This window comes from Myotis davidii, unplaced genomic scaffold, assembly GCF_000327345.1.
Source record: "Myotis davidii unplaced genomic scaffold, ASM32734v1 scaffold6, whole genome shotgun sequence".
Taxonomy (NCBI): domain Eukaryota; kingdom Metazoa; phylum Chordata; class Mammalia; order Chiroptera; family Vespertilionidae; genus Myotis; species Myotis davidii.
In genome coordinates, this window is record NW_006383011.1 from 17,745,544 (window position 1) to 17,766,435 (window position 20,892).

At 47.9% G+C, this 20,892-nt stretch overlaps 2 protein-coding genes across 3 annotated transcripts in view; one reads left to right on the forward strand and one right to left on the reverse strand.

The window, feature by feature from the left end:
• The window catches only part of ABCG8 (ATP binding cassette subfamily G member 8), a 21,147-nt gene extending 18,262 nt beyond the window's left edge, over window positions 1-2,885 (reverse strand). The window contains exon 1 of one of the 2 annotated variants that reach the window (XM_006778647.2): window positions 2,651-2,885. In XM_006778647.2, the coding sequence (XP_006778710.1) occupies window positions 2,651-2,713 (63 nt within the window). In that variant the 5' untranslated portion in view covers window positions 2,714-2,885. The remainder of the gene's footprint in view (window positions 1-2,650) is intronic. The other variant, XM_006778649.2, reaches the window with a different exon arrangement.
• A 34-nt stretch (window positions 2,886-2,919) lies between these two features.
• Window positions 2,920-20,583, forward strand: ABCG5 (ATP binding cassette subfamily G member 5). Its single transcript, XM_006778646.2, has 13 exons — window positions 2,920-3,254; window positions 3,852-3,973; window positions 6,942-7,078; window positions 7,152-7,250; window positions 8,938-9,070; window positions 10,849-10,988; window positions 11,701-11,830; window positions 12,497-12,710; window positions 12,787-12,992; window positions 13,683-13,821; window positions 15,257-15,442; window positions 18,435-18,547; window positions 20,002-20,583. Exons 1-13 carry the CDS (start codon window positions 3,109-3,111, stop codon window positions 20,193-20,195), a joined length of 1,959 nt encoding a protein of 652 aa, XP_006778709.1. The 5' UTR covers window positions 2,920-3,108; the 3' UTR covers window positions 20,196-20,583.
• Window positions 20,584-20,892: the final 309 nt, after the last annotated feature.

Consider the following 20,892-nt stretch of genomic DNA (forward strand, 5'->3'; position numbering starts at 1 on the left):
GGCTCAGAGGAAAGAACATCCCCTGCGCCCTGGATCGGCTGGGGCAGCCCAGACCCCAACCACCCTCAGGGAACTGTGCCTTCGGGAGCAGCGCAGGCAGCTCGACTTTCCCAAGAAGAGCATCTGTGGCCTCTGTTCCATGTGAAATATTTCCCTGGGCTCCCAGGAAGCATTTGTGAGACTCTTCCTGAGGTTTTGACAAACTCGCTGTATTTTTCAAATACTTAAATATCTATTCGGCCGACATCTTAATCAGTACGACTGTCAGAACATCACTGGAATTTCTGACAGGTGACACCCAAAAAAGCAAAGGCAGGTTTATTTGTAGGTAACCACTCGGCTCCTGCTGGGCTACACTGTAATTTCTCCTTCTATTCACTTCTGATCAAACTCCTCAGCTGGAGCATGGAGAGCAAGGGGACTGGGGAGCACAGAGCACCGGGTCCTCATTCTGAGATGAGGAGCCCGTGCCCTGGACAAGCAGTGACGTGCTGAGGACGCACACAGGCTTTGCTCTTGGCGGAGGGGACCAGCCAGGCCCTTTTCTAAAATGTCCCGCTCGGGTCTCACACAGCTCTGCCCTGAGGCCTGGGCCCCTCTCATCCTCCTCTGGTCAGGATCCCACCCATGGACTGAGGCGTCTGTGGCTAAGGACACTGGCCACCCCACGTACCAGAATCTCAAAATTCCCCTGAGCAAATGACCGCAAGTGCACTCTCAGGGCCTGGGTGGACCTTGCCCAGGCCCCTCCTCCTGACGGACAGTACCGCCCAACTGGGCACCCCAGGCCATAGCGGCATCTGTCTGTGGAGAGTGTTTCTGGAATGCGGGTGGGCAGGGTGGGTGTGTGAGGTCACGTGTGGAGCTGGGGGTGAGCAGAGGAGGGAGACAGGCTGTGGTTTGGGCTGGAAGCTGGTTTCCCCGGGACAGCCCATTCTAGTTGTCCCTCCAAGAAGTTCTAGAATTTTTATTTTATTTTTAATTTATTGATTTTTAAAGAGAGAGAGAGGAAGGGAGAGAGAAAGAGGGAAAGAAGGAGAGGGAGGGAGGAAGGGAGGGAGGGTGTGTGAGAGAGAGAGATTTGTTGCTCCGTTTATTGATGCATTCATTGGTTGATTCTTGTATGTGCCTTGACTGGGATCGAACCAGAAACCGTGGCTCATCGGGATGATGCTCCAACCAAATCAGCTACCTGGCCAGGACTGACGTCCTAGAAATTTTAAATTTACACCTGGCATTCCAGGTTGTGGGGAAGGTACATGAAGGTAAAAGGATAGACACTATTTTTATTTAATAGTTTTTAGCTTAACTTTAAAATATCTAGACATACGATATGTAGCCCTCATCTTCTGGTTCTCTTGGCACCTCGAGTAACAGGATTGGAGGAAAGAGAATGGGCACCACGGACTCCTGCCTGCATTCCTGGAGGTCGGCTTCCTAAGCCATGGTGGCTGCACTGCCAGACCCTCTAGAACAGTGGTTCTCAACCTTCTGCCCCTGTAAATACAGTTCCTCATGTTGTGACCCAACCACAAAATTATTTTCGTTGCTACTTCATAACTGTAATGTTGCTACTGTTATGAATCGTGATGTAAATATCTGATATGCAGGATGGTCTTAGGCGACCCCTGTGAAAGGGTTGTTTGACCGCCAAAGGGGTCTCGACCCACAGGTTGAGAACCGCTGCTCTAGGAGAAAGTCAGCCACCGTGGAGTTCACATCCTGGTCAGGCTGTGCGCATGGCAGTCACGGCTCCTGGGAGTCATTTCCTGCTGGGCTCGGCCCGTGGGCATTCCCAGAGCAGAGCTGGTCATCTGCTGTGGCGGCGAGCTCACCAGGAATGGTGGGTCCCTTGGGCCTGGCTCAAGTCAGCAACTGAAGGCCAGCCAGATGGCTGTGGCCTTCCCCATGGTGTGTGGCGTCCTCGGTGACTTGTCTCTCTCTCTCTCTCTCTTTCCCAGAGCAGGCAGACACAGGAAGGTAGGGTGGGGTGAGGCAAGGTGGAGGGCGAGGATCGGTATCCTTTCAACCTTCCCATTTAGCCTCCAGCTTCGGATCCTGCCCACACCCCAATTTTAGTCGAAGGCCATTTCTCCAGTGAGCATTTCTTTTTCTTTTTTTAAAAAAATATATTTTACTGATTTTTGACAGAGAGGAAGGGAGAAGGATAGAGAGTTAGAAACATCTATCAGCTGCCTCCTGCACACTCCCCACTGGGGATGTGCCCGCAACCAAGGTACATGCCCTTGACCGGAATCAAACCTGGGACTCTTGAGTCCGCAGGCCGACGCTCTATCCCCTGGGCCAAACCGGTTAGGGCCAGTGAGCATTTCTTATGTGGAATGAGGGCAGAAACCTTGGACCCCAGCCTCTCGACCCCTAGCTGTCACCTGTCCCTTCCAGCTCTCTCTGGGATCACACAACTGCCTGCTGTAGCCACACTTTGAGCATAAACCCGAGCTTCCCACAGATGTCACCTGCCATCCGGTCTCGAGGGTTTACTGCTACTGAGAGTCTGAGCTCGACTCCCAGGAAACAGAGTCCAGCTGCCTTGGTCTCATTCTACTTGTGGACAGAAGGTTCCCGAGGGAGGAAAATAAGGCCCATTCCCCCACACCCGGCAGGATGGAGGTGACGCCCCATCACTCACCGAGGCATCCTGGGGAGCAGCCCTGGTCTGCAGCCCTCTGTCCTCCGGGGCCATCTGAGCCATGGGGCCCGGCAGCGTCGGTGTCCCTTGCTGCTATTCCTTTGGCCCTTAGCTGCCACCTGCCAGCGCCAGTGTTTTCTCTCTGTCCCGGAGCTGAGCAACCTCTGGCCCTCGCTTGATGAGCCACTGTCAGTCTCCCAGCATTCCTCTCTGGCCAACCTTCCCACACACACAGCATGTGTGCTCTGCCCGCTGCCAAGATAACACACGACTCTGGCTAAAGGTACATCAGATAATGCCATCTGTGGCCAAGCCCCTTCCCGCCGCGGGGCAGGCCCAGCGAGGGACTCCGGGGCCAGGTGAGGAGCCGGCGGGCCGTCAGCTGCTGGCTCCTCTGCCCAGGCCACTCCGGGAGGTCGGGCACCAGAAAGCCCTCCTGCCTGTGCTGCCTGTTGACCATGAGTGAACTCCCATCCTTGACCCCCATGGGGTCCTCAGGACTCCAGCTAAGCACAGGCCCCCGGGGCTCCTCGGAGGAGGTTCCTGGAGCTGCATCAGAGCCGCGGCACAGCCTGGGCGTCTTCCATGCCTCCTACAGCGTCAGGTAAGTGGGCGGCGGCCTACTCACCCCTCTGCTGGCTTCTTGCCCATGGGGGGCATGTTTGGAGGCTTCGGCTCCCTCTTCAGTGGATCGAGGTGGAGAGAAGGGAGGGAAGGGCTGCCAGTGAAAAAGGAGGAACAAGGGTGCACGGCCCCTCCTCCTGCTACAGAGGACCTGGCAGCTACCCTGAACACGGCAGCTGTGCCCTGCCTCGTGCCCCTGTGCCCCTTGCCCCTTCCCATGGGTCCCCCTTGTGTACGATCTGTTTGATGTGGATGGAGAGGGCTTGGGGATTGGGGTGCTTGCAACAGGAGGTGCAATGAAGACTGGTGAGAAAATGCAGGGTCAACCGAAGGGATAAGCAGCGTCCTGCTTGCCACCTCCCAGCCGGCCAGAGCGCTGGAGCGCGGAGCAGCGGCCGGCAGGTGCTTTCCAGAGGTGACCCTCGGCCGCTACTCGCCAGGGTCCGCAGAGGAGGACACTGAGGCTGAAGCAGGCTTAGCGACGTGTCCAGACATAACTGGCATCAGTGCTGGGGGACAAAGTGTGGCCCCTTCTAAGACCCCACTCTGCTTTTCACTCGTGGGATTTCCTTTAAAGCTACCGCGTCGGGCCCTGGTGGGACATCGCATCTCGTCGGCAGCGGTGGAACAGGCAGATCCTCAAAGATGTCTCCTTGTACGTGGAGAGCGGGCAGATCATGTGCATCTTGGGGAGCTCAGGTAAGCTCTAAACTCTCGCTGAGGATTCAGAAAAGGCTGCGTGGCTTGACTTGAGCCCCACAATGAGGAAACAGGTTTAAGTTGTAGCAGCGTTCCTAATAAATTTGATATTGGAACGAAATCTAATGACATGTCTGACTGCGAATGCAAGCAACCTGGTACCAATGTGAGATATTTAGAAAGATCCTTGAAAAAGTCCTGCCTAACATGTAGGTTAATTCATATTTCTTTTTTTTAAATGTATTTTTATTGATCTCAGAGAGGAAGGTAGAGGGAGAGAGAGATAGAAACATCAATGATGAGAGAATTATTGATCAGCTGCCTCTCACATGCCCCTCTACCCCCACCCCCCGGGGATTGAGCCTGCAACCTGGGCATATGCCCTGACCGGGAATCGAACCATGGCCTCCTGGTTCATAGGTTGATGCTCAACCACTGAGCCACACTAGCTGTGCTAAATTTCTTTTTAGTAATTATAACATACTTCTTTAAAAAGAACAGAAGCTGTTGTTTCTATAATAACTTGTCACTTGTTGCCTTCCTTGTGTAGGATAAAAACGGGCGGCATGTAGCACACAGCCAGGAATTGAACCCACCTTCTCAGAGGGGTGTCCCACAGGCCAATATTATGTATGCTTCATGCACATCTCAGGAGGATATGGGTGGGGTTCTGGGTCTGGGGCTCGTGGGCTAGTTTCTGATGATCCCTAATCGTGGTTCTACGACTGTCTCCATCTTTTTATGCTGAACATGGATTCACACTAGATGCGAGTTCCACAGGAGTGGGAGGTCTCTCTCTCTCTTCCTGCTCTATCTTCAACAACTAGAACAGGGCTGGGCACATAGTAAGTGCTTAATAAATATTTGTTGAATCAATAATAAGCAAATGAATCAATATTACGCATTACTTTTAGTGTTTCATAAAATGACATTATTTCATTGGTGTTTTATCTAAAGCAGCATTATTTATCAAATCTTTATTAGTGAGGCACAAGATGGCTTAGGTGTTCAAAGTCTCACTAAAGAATGGTCAAGTACAAGTTTGCCTAGGGCAGTGGTCGGCAGACTGCGGCTCACGAGCCACATGCGGCTCTTTGGCCTCTTGAGTGTGGCCACGAAGTTTCAATCACACTGTACGTGCACGCCCGCACGTGGTATTTTGTGGAAGAGCCACACTCAAGGGGCCACAGTTTGCCGACCACTGGCCTAGGGTCACCCAACACTCCAGGGAAAGGTAACTGTATTTCACTCATTATTTGCTATCGATTAGGACGTAGATTCTGTGCTGCATGTTCCCTTGCAGCAGACTAGTAACAAACGATTTCTGTACTTTTAGACAAGATAACCCCAAAGGTCATGGTTTTATTGCCCCGTATGGCATTAACCTTTTTTGGTTTCTTTTTCCCTTTTTTATTATAATAAAATACACATAACGGAAAATTTCACACCTTAATCATTTTAAGTGCACACAGTTCAGTGGGATCAAATATCTAGGGTGTCCCCCAAAAATGTATACACACACTTTGAATAACTATAAAGGCAGAGTTTATTAAAATATACTCAGTTTTGAAAATTGAGCTATCAGCTGTTACAGTGTGTTTACATTTTTGGGGACATCCTGTGTTCATAGTATTGTGCAACATCCGGGAAAAAGCCCTCTGTGTTTGGCACAAGGAAGTCGCCTCGATGACCGACTGCAGGGAGGCCAGTTTTGATGCAGTGATGGGACTGGCATCCCGGCTCCTGGAGACTCAGAGCTTCTGTCAGAACTGAGATTGGACCCCAGAACTGTAAGGCCAGGGAGGCTTCCAGCTAGAGATCCACATACAAGGTCCAATAAGGTGACTGGGGCATTTCAGGGCACATCTTGAATGACAGCCCTATTAAGTCACCTTTGTTTCTTTGCAATCACTCTCCTCTCTCCCCACACTGACGTCTACCCAAACAGGTTGGGGCTAATTCTGAGCTTGGTCAGTCCTGGGGTAGAAAAGAGGATGACTCTATGGGAGTGTGGCCTTTTTTTTGTTTTTTGTTTTTAATATATTTTACTGAGTTTTTACAGAGAGAAAGGGAGAGGGATAGAGAGTTAGAAACATCGATCAGCTGCCTCCAGACACACCTCCTACTGGAGATGTGCCCGCAACCCAGGTACATGCCCTTGACCGGAATCGAACCTGGGACCCTTGAGTCCGCAGGCCGATGCTCTATCCACTGAGCCAAACCGGCCAGGGCGGGAGTGTGGCTTCTTTATCTTCGTATCCCCCCAAAGCAACAAGCAGTTTCCTTACAAATATTTGAACAAAAGATCTTCTCTGTAGGGTTGCACAAGCCATCCCATCCAGGCAGCTTGTCCACTCCAGCTCTCCAGCGGGAAGTTCGGAGCAACAGCTGTTTATACCCTGCAGAGGCCACCGGAGGACTCGCTAAACTAGTGCTTTTCAAACGCTAACGTGCCTGGGATTTACCCAGGGAACTTGTTAGAAAGCAGCATCTGACTCAGCGGCTGTGGGCGGGGCCTGAGAGTCTGCCGGGCTAACAAGGGCTCAGGCATGCTGATGTTGCTGGTCCCCAGGACACACTTGATGAGCGGGGTTCCAGGCAGTGTCCCCTACTTTTAGGAACCACCTGATGATCCGGGGGGGTGGGCACAAAAAGAAATTCAGATGTCTTAGGACCAAATGTTTCCAAAAATCCTGGTTTTCCTTTTATTTTGAACGTAGATTGTCCTTTTCCGTGGGAACCGGCTTTAAAAGCAGATAAACAGGCAAAGACCAGGATGAGGGGAATGGCTGGGCCTCCTGTCACTCAGGCGACAAGCAGGAAAGGCTCATTGGTGCCGCCAGAGTTTGCCTTAGGAGGCCCAGGAGAGAACAAGTCAGGCTGGACCCTGACTGGTGCCCCAGGCTCTGGAAGCTCCTGGATGCCCCGTGGCGGGGCTTCCTCCAGGGCCTTCTCTGCTCGCCCCCAGGCTCCGGGAAAACCACGCTGCTGGACGCAGTGTCCGGGAGGCTGCGGCGCCAGGGGACCTTGCTCGGGGAGGTGTGCGTGAACGGCCAGGCGCTGCGCAGGGACCAGTTCCAGGACTGCTTCTCCTACGTCCTGCAGGTGGGCGCGCCCCCGCCCGCCCGGCCCGGCAACAACGGGGTCTGGGGCCACACTGATGCCTCTTCTCCCGCAGAGCGACACTCTGCTGAGCAGCCTCACGGTGCGCGAGACGCTGGGCTACACGGCGCTGCTGGCCATCCGCGGGGCCTCCCCGGCCTTCATCCAGAAGAAGGTGGGTGTCGCTTGTCCACCTGCCCAGCAGCTGGGGCTTGGGACCAGGGCTTTCCAGGACCCCCAGCAGGGGCACCCAGGGGCTCACTCCCACTGGCTTCGCACCCACTCTTCCCTCCATTCCCCCCTCTTCCCTCTCCACAGCCTTTTTGAGTCTAGGCCTGCACTGCCCAGTGTGGCAGCCGCTGGTCCCACGTGGCTTTGAGCACTTGAAATGTGACTGGTCCTAATTGAGGTGTGGAGTGATGTGGCGAGCCCTCACGGCCATGGCATACTCAGCCCCATGTTGGGTGCCTTATGTGCCAGCACAGCCAAGGTGAACCTGGGAGCGGGCAGTTAAGGATTTAGAAAAGACAGACAAGAGAATAAAAGCTGGGTCTGGGTGGGACGCTGTCCTCTCTGATGGAGAGCCTCTCTGCTGGAGAGTTAGAGACAGCGCCACTTAACACATTTATTTTATAAACACTGTAGCCGCTCTCCACAGGGTGAGTGTGCCATACACACTGAATTTTAAAGACAGTCTGAAAAAACAGAACATGCTGGTTTATTTATGCATGTTTAACCTCCCTCTACTGCTTTGTGTCTGTTTAGATGTGTTCCTTCTTTTGGTCAAAGCCCCATCTACGCTGTTGATCCCATCCCTGTGTCCTCCGGAACACTGTTCCATAACTCACCCCCCTTTACTCCAATCTAGTTTATTTGGTTATTTTTTTTAATGCAGTGCTCTCTTTTTTCATTAGAGGTGCATGGGAACAAAGCTCACTACCATATACATCGCTGTTCTCAGTTCATTCTCTCTGCTTTGCGCAGAGCCGCTGCAGGGAGGGGGGCTTGGTAAGGGGAGAGCCAGAGCTGGAGATCTTTGGGGGGGTCCGTGGAGAGGGGCTATGCTCAGGGAGAAAGGAGAGGGAGGAAAAAACAACCACCTTGTGATTGGAGAGTCAGTAAGGAATCGTTTTAGTTGTTGTGGGGAGCTGAGAATGCGGAGTAAGGAGAGGTTTCGGGGAGCTGCAGGGCATAAGATAAGTAGACTGGGGAGAACTGGGGGAGAAGACATGTTAAGAAGTGTGGCTGTGGGTTATAAGCTGAGTCCCCCTTTTAAGTCCTTACAGAGATTCAAGGAAAGATTGGCATTACTTTTAATGACTTTCGATAGCTGCATTATAGTTCTTCGATGCAAAACCACGCTGAGATTGGACCACAGGGGACCACAGGTCTTATTTGGGTTACATAAGGGAAATCAGGTTTATTTCAGACCAAATGGGATTTTAAAAACCTAATGGAGTTTCGAAAACCAAACATTAAAAGAACAAGCTGTGCTGTGACTGTGCCTTTGGGGGACTTTTCAGTGTGGGTTGGACTGCCTGCAGCGTCCGAAAGCAGGCGTCCAGGGACATCTCCACCAGTTCCTCATGAATTTCTCGGGGGCAAAAGGAAGCCGTTGTTGTTGCTCTAAAGACTTTTTTAAAGACAGTTCGTCTTATTTATTTTAATCAGCCGCATGTGTTATGTTGTGGTTAGAACCAAGTTGGATTTTACTGTGATGGGCGTGCTCCCCCCGCCGTGGTGAGCCTGAAAGTGGCCGGAGCACTCGGGGAAGCGTGTGGCCTCTCCTGCGCCACCCTCTGGCTGAGAGTGGGAACAGCCGCCCCGCCGTGACCAGCCTTCCTGGGCGCTGTCTCCCACAGGTGGAGGCCGTCATGGCCGAGCTGAGTCTGAGCCACGTGGCCGACCAACTGATCGGCAACTACAACTTCGGGGGGATCTCCACCGGCGAGCGGCGGCGGGTCTCCATCGCAGCCCAGCTCCTCCAGGATCCCAGTAAGTGGGACCCCAACTGCCACGAGCTGCTCCCGGGTGTCTTCCACATCAGGCCCTTTCTTCATATGAGGCCCTTTCTCCACAGTCTCCATTTGCAAAGGGGTTTGCACAGGCTTTTCAAACCAAAGACCCTGTTTTCTTGAAAGTCCGATGTAGTTCCTGATACTCTTTCCTCATCCAAGTACCAAACAGCTCTTGGACTCAGAAGCACTCATTTGTGTTTTGACCTTCAGTTAGGGCAGTGGTTCGCAACCTTCTGGCCCTTTAAATACAGTTCCTCATGTGGTGACCCCCAACCATAAAATTATTTTCGTTGCTGTTTCATAACTGTAATGTTGCTACTGTTATGCATCGTAATGTAAATATCTGATATGCAGGATGGTCTTAGGCGACCCCTGTGAAAGGGTTGTTCGACTGCCAAAGGGGTCGCGACCCACAGGTTGAGAACCGCTGAGTTAGGGGGTCCTGCCATGTGCACTCGCACTTCCTCCAGGAGCAGTACCACTGTGTCTGCTGTGTAAGCCAGGAGCTTTGGTGTGACTGGAAGTATTTATGAAATGGCAGGAATTAAAGCAGGATGTGGAGGGATACACTTAAAAGGGATTGTGTTGGGGGAAGGGCTATCAAGATGGGTAGCTTGTCACCTGGCCCCCCCGCCTGGTTTGGTCACTCTCCCCATCACCTGGGGAGACTGCGCCTCTACAGAAACCTGGAAGGGGACACAGTGCCTCTGGATACTTTTTCTCACTGGGGGGGACCACGACTGCTTGCCCCCCTGATGGTGCCAGGTCACTGAAGGCAAAGAAGAGAGATGCTCTTAAGAGCCCTTGCCACTTTTGGGGTAGAAATAAATGACAGTTAAATCCTCTAAAAAAGCCAAACACACCCTGGCCGGTTTGGCTCAATGGATAGAGTGTCTGCCTGCGGACTGAGGAGTCCCGGGTTCAATTCCAGTCAAGGGCATATACCTCGGTTGCAGGCTCCTCCCAGGCAGGAGGCAACCAATCGATGTGTTTCTCTCACGTCGATGTCTCTGTGTTTCCCTCTCTCTTCCACTCTCCCTAAAAATCAATGGAAAAATATCCTTGGGTAAGGATTAACAAACAAACAAACAAACAGCCGAAACCGGTTTGGCTCAGTGGATAGAGCGTCGGCTTGCGGACTGAAGGGTCCCAGGTTCGATTCCGGTCAAGGGCGTGTAGCTGGGTTGTGGGCACATCTCCCGTGGGAGATGTGCAGGAGGCAGCTGATCGATGTTTCTCTCTCATCGATGTTTCTAACTCTCTATCTCTCTCCCTTCCTCTCTGTAAAAAAATCAATAAAATATATTAAAAACACACACACACACACAAAAACAAAAAAGCCAAAAACCCACTTCAAACCTGGTTTTATGGGTTTGAGGTTTTTAGCAGTGCAAAGACCTTATTAGTGTTGAAAAGTGCTAGTCATGAAATGCTGTTGTTTTTAAGCAGCCTTTTAAACCCGCATGGTGCCCGACTTCCAGCCCTGTCCTCTCAGGGTCCCCCGATGGGGCCCAATGGTCCATAGAACCGTGTGCAAGGGAGGCTTGGTCTGGCTGCTGCCCTGAGGCTTACGCCTGAAGTGTGCTCGGGAGCTGGGAGTTAGGCCTCCTAGGCCGGGTCCTTTCTCCCCGGCTCGGGCTGAAAGGCAGCTTGCATGCAGGTGCTTCTCACCGTGCACTGATCGGATGGGGTGAAACCGCCGGAACGGTTCAAAACGCTGAGTGACTCTGACGCCTGCCCCTTCTTTGCCGGCAGCGATCATGCTGTTTGATGAGCCGACCACAGGCCTGGACTGCATGACTGCAAACCAGATCGTCGTCGTCCTCGCAGAGCTGGCCCGCAGGAACCGCATCGTGATCCTCACCATCCACCAGCCCCGCTCTGAGCTCTTCCAGGTGAGGGGGCACGTCCCTTGCTCCTGCTCAACTCGTCCAAGGTGGTGCATGTGGGTGTTGTGCTGAGGAGCACGGGGTAGAGATTAGTAGTTAGTACTCGCCAACCAGAGCAGCTGGAGCCAGTAGCTCCTGATACGGAAGGGCAAAGGAGGGAAGCTCACTTCCTTCAGCACCTGCTCATTTAATCCACACAACCGTCCCGTGAGGTGCATGTCAGTCTTTCTACTTCACAGAGAAGAGTGAGACTTAGAAATGATACAACATTGAGCCATGGTCACACAGTTAATAAGAAACTGGAATTGGAAGTCCAGTTGGCTTCAAAGACTGTTTTTCCCACCAAATCAGTTTTTTCCCCAAAAATTTCAATTTATCCTCCAAGGACCCTTTTAGGGATCTATTATTTGCCTTTTATAGATGAGGATCTAAGATTTTAAAAAATATATTTTGTCCAAGGTCACTCACTCACTCAGTGGCTCGACTGAGACTCAAACCCAGGTCCATTGATCAGGTCCAGACATGATGCTGGGCACAGGCTGGATGCTCAGGGGCACCCAGGCCCAAAAGAACAGGGGGTGCATTTTGCGTGTCTCCCTGGGATGCAGTAAGAATACTGATGCATGGCTGAGGTCATCGAAGGACGGACTGTTTGCAACTTTTCTCATCAGGGTGTGCTGACTTGATTACACACTAATACCGTCTGTTGTCCAATCAGCTCTTTGACAGAATCGCCATTCTGAGCTTTGGAGAGCTGGTTTTCTGTGGGACGCCGGTGGAAATGCTTGAGTTCTTCAGTGGCTGTGGCTACCCTTGTCCCGAACATTCAAACCCTTTTGATTTCTATAGTAAGTTTTTCAATCACAGTCCCCACCATGAGAAATGACTTTATCATCTCAGATTTCTGCCTAGATGACACCAGCACTGCTGGATTTTATTTTTGCATTTGTTTTGGTGTTTTCAATCCTCAAGAAATTAATTTGGCTGGGTCAGTGAACTTGCCATAACCTATCAGAATGAAACGGGGGAATCTCTTTTAAATTGGGGCATGTCTTCTTGGTCAGAGAAAAATGAGCTGAGCTTCTGAATTCTCCCATACAGTCTCCATGGGGTCCTTATGGCCCTGGTGATAGTTTTAACACATTCTGATTTTAAAGGTGGGCATTAACAACAGGTGTTATTCTGGCGGGATGAAGTATTACAGCTAGTACTCAGTGGTTAGCAAACTCAGTCAACAGAACCAAATATCAATGGTACAATGATTGAAATTTCTTTTGAGAGCAAAATTTTTAAACTTAAACTATATAGGTAGGTACATTGTTATGAACTTAATTAGGGTACTCCTAAGGCTTAGGAAGAGCCACACTCAAGGGGCCAAAGAGCCGCATGTGGCTCGCGAGCCGCAGTTTGCCGACCACGGTCCTAGACCAATGATGAAACCTAGATTATTAGCCATTGTGTAAATATGTGCATTTAAAAACAGATGGGTTATTTCTTTTGGGAAAATATTTTAGTGGACCTGACATCAGTGGATACCCAAAGCAAAGAACGGGAAATGGAAACCTACAAGAGAGTCCAATCGATTGGCTCTGCCTACAGAGAATCAGCAATTTATCACAAAACTTTGGAGAATATCGAAAGAACAAAACACCTGAGAACATTACCAATGGTTCCTTTCAAAACCAGAGACTCCCCTGGAACTCTTTCTAAACTGTGTGTTCTTTTGAGGTAAGAGACTCACCCCATTTTAGGTGCTTCTATCCGCCAACAAAAGAACAGGAATTAAAACGGGGTTGTCTTTCAGGAGAGTGACGAGAAACTTAATGAGAAATAAGCTGGCAGTGGTTATGCGTCTGGTTCAGAATCTGATCATGGGTTTGTTCGTCATTTTCTTCCTTGTACGGGTCCAGAACGATGTGCTCAAAGGTGCTTTCCAGGACCGCGTGGGTCTCCTGTACCAGTTTGTGGGTGCCATGCCATACACAGGCATGCTCAACGCAGTGACTCTGTGTAAGTGCCATGCCCAGGAGGTGCGCCCTGGAGCTGGGGGAGGGGGGCGCTCCTCTCTCCCTGAATATCTCCCATCTCCCTCTGTCACTTTGCAAGACGCCACCATTATCAGGGTATTTCTCTGGGGAAATACCAGATTGATCCAGGGAAACAAAGTATGAGGTACTGATGGGCAAGGTTTGGAAAGGTTATCCCTGATGTCCTATCTTGGCCATTAGGATGTGCAGTCCAGGGGGCCCAGGTACCTGGCCAACTTTGTGCTGTTACCTTCTTCTTGAAGCCCATTTTAGGACCTAATTTTCAAAGTCAGTGGGAATTCGGAAGCAATACCTAGTTGCTTGATGCTCTGTGCCAAGGTCCTGCACAAACAGAGGACAAAGTGGCTCGCATCACTCATTCGTGCCCCTTTGCAATCGTGTTCTTGAATTGGTGACACCCCTTCCCCCACATTAGGAGAAGGAAATACATTTTGACAAATTTGCAACCGCACTGGAATTCATAGAGAGTGTAGATTTCTAGGGTGGAGTTACTCATAACTCCCTGGATGGCAGCTCCCCTCTTTTGCTGACTTGAGAGCCCCGCTGGTCCTCACTGTCCAGCTCCAGCAGACCTCAAGTGCAGCTTGGGCTAGCCCGCCCTCCCTCAGCTGTGTGGTGACCGACTGTTCTGCAACCTGCCTTCTGTGCCCAGTTCCTGTGCTGCGAGCGGTCAGTGATCAGGAGAGCCAGGACGGCCTGTACCAGAAGTGGCAGATGCTGCTGGCCTATGTGCTGCATGTCCTCCCCTTCAGCGTCATTGCCACCGTGATCTTCAGCAGCGTGAGCTACTGGTAAGGGATGTGCGCCGACCTCCCGTGGGCCCAGCCAGCCAGTGGGACCCGGAGAGGGGGAGCTCCGGGGTAGAGAATCCTGAGTTTCTTTGTACTTTCCCATCGGCACTGATGTTTAGTAGGAATATTAATGTGCTTGATGACCGGTGAAGTCCCTGATCCCACTGCAGCAAGTGTGGACTATACAGTGTAAAACCTTCCCGAAATCTGTAAATTGCCATATACCACAACACATCTGACCCTAAAGTGTTTCAAATAATGGGGTATGGACATAAGCAAATCTTCAAATAAGTTTAATTCAAGGAAGTTTAAGATTAGTTTTACAAGGAAGTTCGACCGCGAGACCAGTTCTATCGCTCGCTATGACTCGCGCTGACTACTAGGGGGCAGCACGGAACAAAGGAAGGCCCTGGCTGGCGGCTGGCAGCCAGGAAAGAGAGGCCCCAGCAGGCAACCAGAAGGCCCTGATTGGCCCTGATTGCCAGCCAGGCCTAGGGACCCTACCCGTGCATGAATTTTATGCACTGGGCCTCTAGTATAATAATAATACTAATAATAATAATAATAATTTAATGGCTAACATATTGAGCACTTGCTTTATGACAGGCACCGAGAGCTTTAAATATATTATTTCATGTAATACTTGCAACCATTCTATAAAGGTGATATAATTATCCTTGTTTGTAGGCAAGGAAACTGAGGCATAGTGGCCTTCCCCATCTCACTTCCATCATTCCAAGTTAATTACAGATGAGACCGAGAGTCTACTTGGTTGGGTGGGGGGAAGGGCTCTTGGAGGTTTTATGGAGGAGAATTTGAGAGACAGCAGCATTTCAACAGATGGAATCAGGAACAAGGGCCTAACGGGAAGTAGTAGCAGGGGCGTAGGTTCAGAAGCAAAAACACAGAAGAAATTTCAGTTGCACTGTGGGGAATGAAGGGTTGGGAGAAGTCTTGGAAAATCTGCCTGCTGGCCTTACAGCCCAGTAGGGGAGGTGCTGAATGCCAGGCTAAGGAGCTGCAGTGGATTTGATAATGGACGTGGGAGAGGTTGGGTGAGCCCTAGCATTAGGGTAGTAGGCTAGCTTGGGTAGGAGGGGTGCTAGCAAGGCAGAACGTGGTTATTTGTGGAGAAGCCAGGAGAGTCCAGTACCCCTACTCATTGTAGTTGGCTGTGACTCTTCCTCTGAGAGCTGAAGGAGCCATGAAAGGGAAGAGGCTCGCATTGAGCTGGAGCCAACACAGACAACTGGTGATAATAAATGGTCTCAAGTGTTTGCTCTGTTTCCAAAAGGCCTTTCAAAGGGGAGTTTGATTTGTCCTGCAAACTCTTCTCTACCACTAACCACCACGAACTCGTTCATAGAAGGCAAGCATGGTATTTTTCTTAAATGATAACCCTTGGAGAGAAACTAAAGACCTTGTGTGTTTTTAGGACTCTGGGCTTATACCCCGAGGTTGCCAGATTTGGATATTTCTCTGCTGCTCTCCTGGCCCCCCACTTAATTGGGGAATTTCTAACTCTCGTGCTACTTGGAATGGTCCAAAACCCAAATGTGGTCAACAGTATAGTGGCTCTGCTCTGCATTGCTGGGGTGCTGGTGGGATCCGGATTCGTAAGGTAAAAGGATTTAGATTGTATGATTTGTTGTTAATGATCACCTGATAGTGATCAATTATTAAGACATTCCAGAGAAGAACTATGTGACACTAGTTAAACGTATCACCTTATAGACTGGGGTATGTGTAGTGCTTGCTAATCATTATTGCATAGACCTTAAACTGTTCAGTATTTGTTCAATAAGATGTCTTCACACTGAGAATCAGGAACTGACAATTCAGGCACATTATCAATATGATTCACATATAATAAGCCATTATAATAACAGGAAGAAAAACCCACAGCCTATGTTACAAGCTAAGCAGCACACATTTAGTTCATTTCTGCTTCTGCATTGGTGAGTCTCTATTCTAGTTCTCAGCCCTCACTTTCTCTTAGGAAGTAAGAAGAGGCAGGTAAGAAAAGAGCCTATGGGATCACAGACTGCAAGAAAGCATCAGAACTAGGACACACAACAAAAGTTAACAGTAATTAGCTCTGGGTGACATTTTTATTTCTTTCCTATATTTTGTGAACTTTCCATACCAGACAGGCATCATTTTATAACCAAGAAAAAAATAAATAAAAGAAAGAAAGAAAAGTAGCATATACAATATAAATGAAATATTTTTATATTAAAAAGATATAAATAGAATAATATAAAAATAGTCTAAATAAAAAATAAATACATGCAAATGTAGTAGCAGGAATAATGGAAAAGCTTAACAGGGGTGGGCAAACTTTTTGACTCGAGGGTCACAATGGGTTCTTAAACTGGACCGGAGAGCCGGAACAAAAGCATGGATGGAGTGTTTGTGTGAACTAATATAAATTCAAAGTAAACATCATTACATAAAAGGGTACGGTCTTTTTTTTCAATAGTTTTATTCATTTCAAATGGGCCGGATCCGGCCCGCGGGCCGTAGTTTGCCCACGGCTGGCTTAGGTTAAAAGTGATCCCAGGCAATTGGCATGAGTGGATCTAGTAAGTAAACTACGGGTCTCTGAGGAAATATGAAGACGCTGCTTTTTGACTTAAAAAAAAACACCAAATAAACAAAAAATCTGCATTGTATTTGTATGTTTAATTATTTAACTCTCAGAGCAATCCACGTTCAGGGAGAAAACTAACCTCAGACCCAGCTCAGCTCCTTACACCTCTGAGGCTCCCTGAGAGCGGGCTGGCCCTGGAGTCAGAGACTTCCTCCACCACTTTGCTGCCCATGGCCACGGGCAAGTCACTTTGCTCATTTATAAAGTGGATCATGAGAAGCAAATGACAATCAATATGAAAACACTCCATAAACGGTAGTGAGTTGTACAAAGGTGAGGTATTATAAAGCGAAATGAGCTGGGGATTGACCAGTCACGGAGGTTTTTGTTAAATAACAATGCTGTTGCCTTGTATTTGTCTGTGGTGCTTAGGTTGATCCCTAGCATCTATGAAAAATGCACAGATCCAGTCACCCCAAGGGCACAGAATCAAGCCAGCAAAGTATAGACCCAACCTTGGACAGCATCTCCTGTTTCATGTTTCCATCATTACGGGTTCCAGTCAGTCTGGCCGTATTTCATGTATTTGGTTTGTAGGAAAAGGGCATTAATTGTTCTCAAGAGAGAGGCAGTGGCCAACATTAACAAATGCTCTTAGGTTCTTGGCAAAATCTCAGCATCCCAACACTTCACCTGGGTCCCACTCCCATCTTGAAATTCTCTCTGCTCTTGAAAACCACATCAACCTCCTAGTCCTTATGCTTATATTTTTCCCTCAAGTCATCATCTTTCCTGGCTGAGCGCCTGCAACAGTTAAGCTTCTGGCTGCCTTTTCCTTTAAACACAATTGTTCTTGCTTACAAAATCATGCAAGTTCTCAGGGGAGAGGGATGCACACCATACCAAAATATTGTAAGGAAAATAGTAAAAGTCACCCAAAGTATCACAATCCAGAGTTAATTTTTGTTGTGTATCTTGCTAGACATTTATGTAATTTTTAATGAAAATGAGATCATACATACTATTGTGAAGGGATAAAGTATGCATGCTTTTCCCCCATTGAACAATATAATGTGGACAGTGCCGTATTAATAAATTTAGATCTGTGGTTCCTCTCAAAGTACTCCAGAACTTCGATGCCAGCCTGGGTCTCTTCCTATGCCCTTCACTAGCCCATTGGTCTCCTTTGCCACCTACATGAGCCTGCCCACCATTCCCTTGCCTAGATGAGCTCTCCCTTTGTTTTCTCTCCGAGACTCGTGGTGCAGTCTTCTTTTAATAGATTGTCAACCCTTGAGGGCAGCATCTCTGACTCATTCACCATCATAGTTCTTCTCAGTGAACAGCCCAGTTAGGTTTGCAAAATATATTTGAATTGTGTGAACAAATGGATGACTACTCTCCTTGCTTGCTCTCTCCATCTTTTCACCTTTTATGGTCGTTTAGTTCTTCACACACTAGCACCCTCAAATATGTTTAACCACAGAAAGCCTCCTCTAATGTGATACGCACTAGGTATGCTTTTCCTTTTATATTTATATCAGTGGTGCTGATATAAACACCAAAAATATTAATCACGAATCCATCATCAGGGGGCTGATTGTTAAATGAAGGTTTCTACTATAATCAACCACCAAGCTGCGATTGACAGGTTAGAATGCTACACCTACTGACTCAGAAGGCTGTCTGAGACATGTGTTTGGTTGAAACACAGCAGGTTAGGCAAGGGCATGATTCCTTTTATGTAAAGAGTTTGATTCCATTTATGTAAAATCTTATAAATGCACATACACACGTCACATGTATCACCAAAATGTGAACAGTGGTTATTTCTGGGCAGTAGTATTTCTTTATACTTCTCAGTATTGTCTGCCATTTTTATAGTAAGCATCATTTTTACAATGAGAGATGAAAAACTGTATTTGTGTTGGCAAACATAAAATAAGGGTTGCCTGTCTTTCATTTGGTCAGACTATTCCCAGAGCCTACTGAATTTCATCTCTCTCTCTTTTTTCTTAAGGAACATAGAAGAAATGCCCATTCCTTTTAAAATCTTCACTTATTTTACATTCCAAAAATACTGCTCTGAGATTCTTGTAGTCAATGAATTCTATGGACGGAATTTCACTTGTGGTAAGTATTTTATTTTGGAATATTATTTGTACATGTCACTCTGAGGAAGCAATTTCTGGAGGGAAATGCACTTTTAAAATAAAAGATATGTTTTGTAATAATAGACTTAAAACTTTGTTTTGAAATAAAAGCTTGGTAACATTTTCTTTGGTTTTTAAAAAGAAATAAGCAGTGGTCAAGTTAGACACCTGTCAAAGGTCAATAGTTTAAGCTTGGGTAACTCAGTTGGTTAGAGCATTGTCCCGATAAACCAAGGTTTTGGGTTTGATCCTTGGTCAGGGTACACGTAAGAATCAACCAAAGAATGAATAAATAAGTTCAACAAATTGATGTTTCTCTCTCTCTCTCTCTCTCTCTCTCTCTCTCTCTCTCATAAATGATAGATGATAGATAATGACAGACCTGATGCACTGAAGTAAACTCTAGCATATTGTGATGGAATCAGTTTCTACGAGCTGGTTGAAGCTGGGTGCAGTGGCTTCTTATTCCCCAAATGTCCATAGTATAGAGCCGAGTAAAGCCATTTTTGGCAAAAAGCCGTCCCCTGCCCCATGAGAGGGCAGTGGGAGCCTAACAAGGTCCTCCTGGCCATTGGAAATCCAGGCCATTCTCTGAAGGCAACTAAAGAACAGGGCAGAATGTAATAGTTGTTTTAAATATCTTTAGGTGATAACAGCAGTAATCTTTGGATATTCAGTGCTAAGTGGCCCTAAGTGATTATGATTTTTACCAGTGCTATGGGAATGAATATATACCCCAAATGGAAACAAATAAATTTCCAACTTCAAATGGAGCCAAGGCCCAGAACACTCATTATTGCTTCATCTAATAATGATTCCAGGGCTGCGTCAAATGTCTGTGTCTCTCATGAAGAGGGTACTTAGCAGTGTGCTAAGCACTTAGCGGGCATTTGGTAAATCCTTGCATATGAAATTACTTTTTTTTAAAAAATATATTTTATTGATTTATATATACCCCAAATGGAAACAAATTTCCAACTTCAAATGGAGCCAAGGCCCAGAACACTCATTATTGCTTCATCTAATAATGACTCCAGGGCTGCATCAAATGTCTGTGTCTCTCATGAAGAAGGGTACTTAGCAGGGTGCTAAGCACTTAGTGGGCATTTGGTAAATCCTTGCTTATGAAATTACTTTTCTTAAAAAGAAAATATTTCTTTATTGATTACAGGGAGGAAGGGAGAAGGATAGATAGATAGAAACATCACTGATGAGAGAGAATCATTGATCGGCTGCCTCCTGCACACCCCCTACTGGGGACTGAGCCTGCAACCCAGGCATGTGCCCTTGGCCGGAATCGAACCTGGGACCCTTCAGTATGCAGGCTGATGCTCTATCCACTGAGCCAACCTGGCTAGGGCACGAAATTACTTCTTAATCACCAAGTATTTACCAAATGCCCATATCTCACAATGTCGATCTTTTCCCTGGCAGGCAGCTCAAATGGTTCTGTGACAGCTAATCCAATGTGTGCCTTCAATCAAGGACTCCAATTCATTGAGAGAATCAGCCCGGGTGCAACATCCCGATTCACAGCAGACTTCTTGATCCTGTATGCGTTTATTCCAGCTCTTGTCCTCCTAGGAACAGTTGTGTTTAAAGTGCGGGATCACCTCATTAGCAGATAGTAAAGCACATTGCTGTGAGAATGGAACTGAAGCTCCTGGAGGTGCCTGGCTGCGTTGAATGTCTGAAATAAGAATGCCTCCTGTTCCTGTCTTGACAGTACACCTGAAGTCTTTTAAACCATTAAGACTCCTTTTGTGCCCTTGGATCCATGAGGCCTTGAATGCTATTCCAAGTTGTAGGGACATGTGGTATTTAGAAATTGTGACTAAGCCAGTCCAAAATGTAGATAATACTACTTCATAAAGTTATGGAGACTGTACTATTTGTTTTCTTTGCTTTAGAGAGAAAAATAGGTCGGTTAAAAAATTATGCTTACGTTCGCTAAGGGATTCAGTAAAAAGAATCCCGAATAGTTAGCAGAAAAGGGAGTGGTTAAAGCAAAGCATCATGAAGGATTGGGTAAGAATGCTTTGTTATTTAAAAACTCACTCATAGTTATGTGCACATGTCCACGTGAGGGTTCTGAGTTACCTGATGACATCGAGAGGATGGTGGACAGATGCTGGATGATGAAGACCACTGGTCCAGAGCACTCAGTGGTTTTATGGAGGGTTACAATAAAAAACTTTCTCAACGGACACAACATTTACACTCAGAAGAATAAGGTTACACACTGGGAGTTCATGTTCTTGAACTGTAAAGAGAAAGAATGCTGATGAATACAAACACCTATATTATATATTTTTAGGGATCGAA

Excerpts from the sequence above, each read along its gene's own strand:
- ABCG5 (XM_006778646.2), top strand. The coding sequence starts at position 3,109 with ATGAGTGAACTCCCATCCTTGACCCCCATGGGGTCCTCAGGACTCCAG. Across the intron at positions 3,974-6,941 it reads GTGCATCTTGGGGAGCTCAG|GCTCCGGGAAAACCACGCTG; the intron begins GTAAGCTCTAAA and ends GCTCGCCCCCAG. Across the intron at positions 7,079-7,151 it reads GCTTCTCCTACGTCCTGCAG|AGCGACACTCTGCTGAGCAG; the intron begins GTGGGCGCGCCC and ends CTTCTCCCGCAG.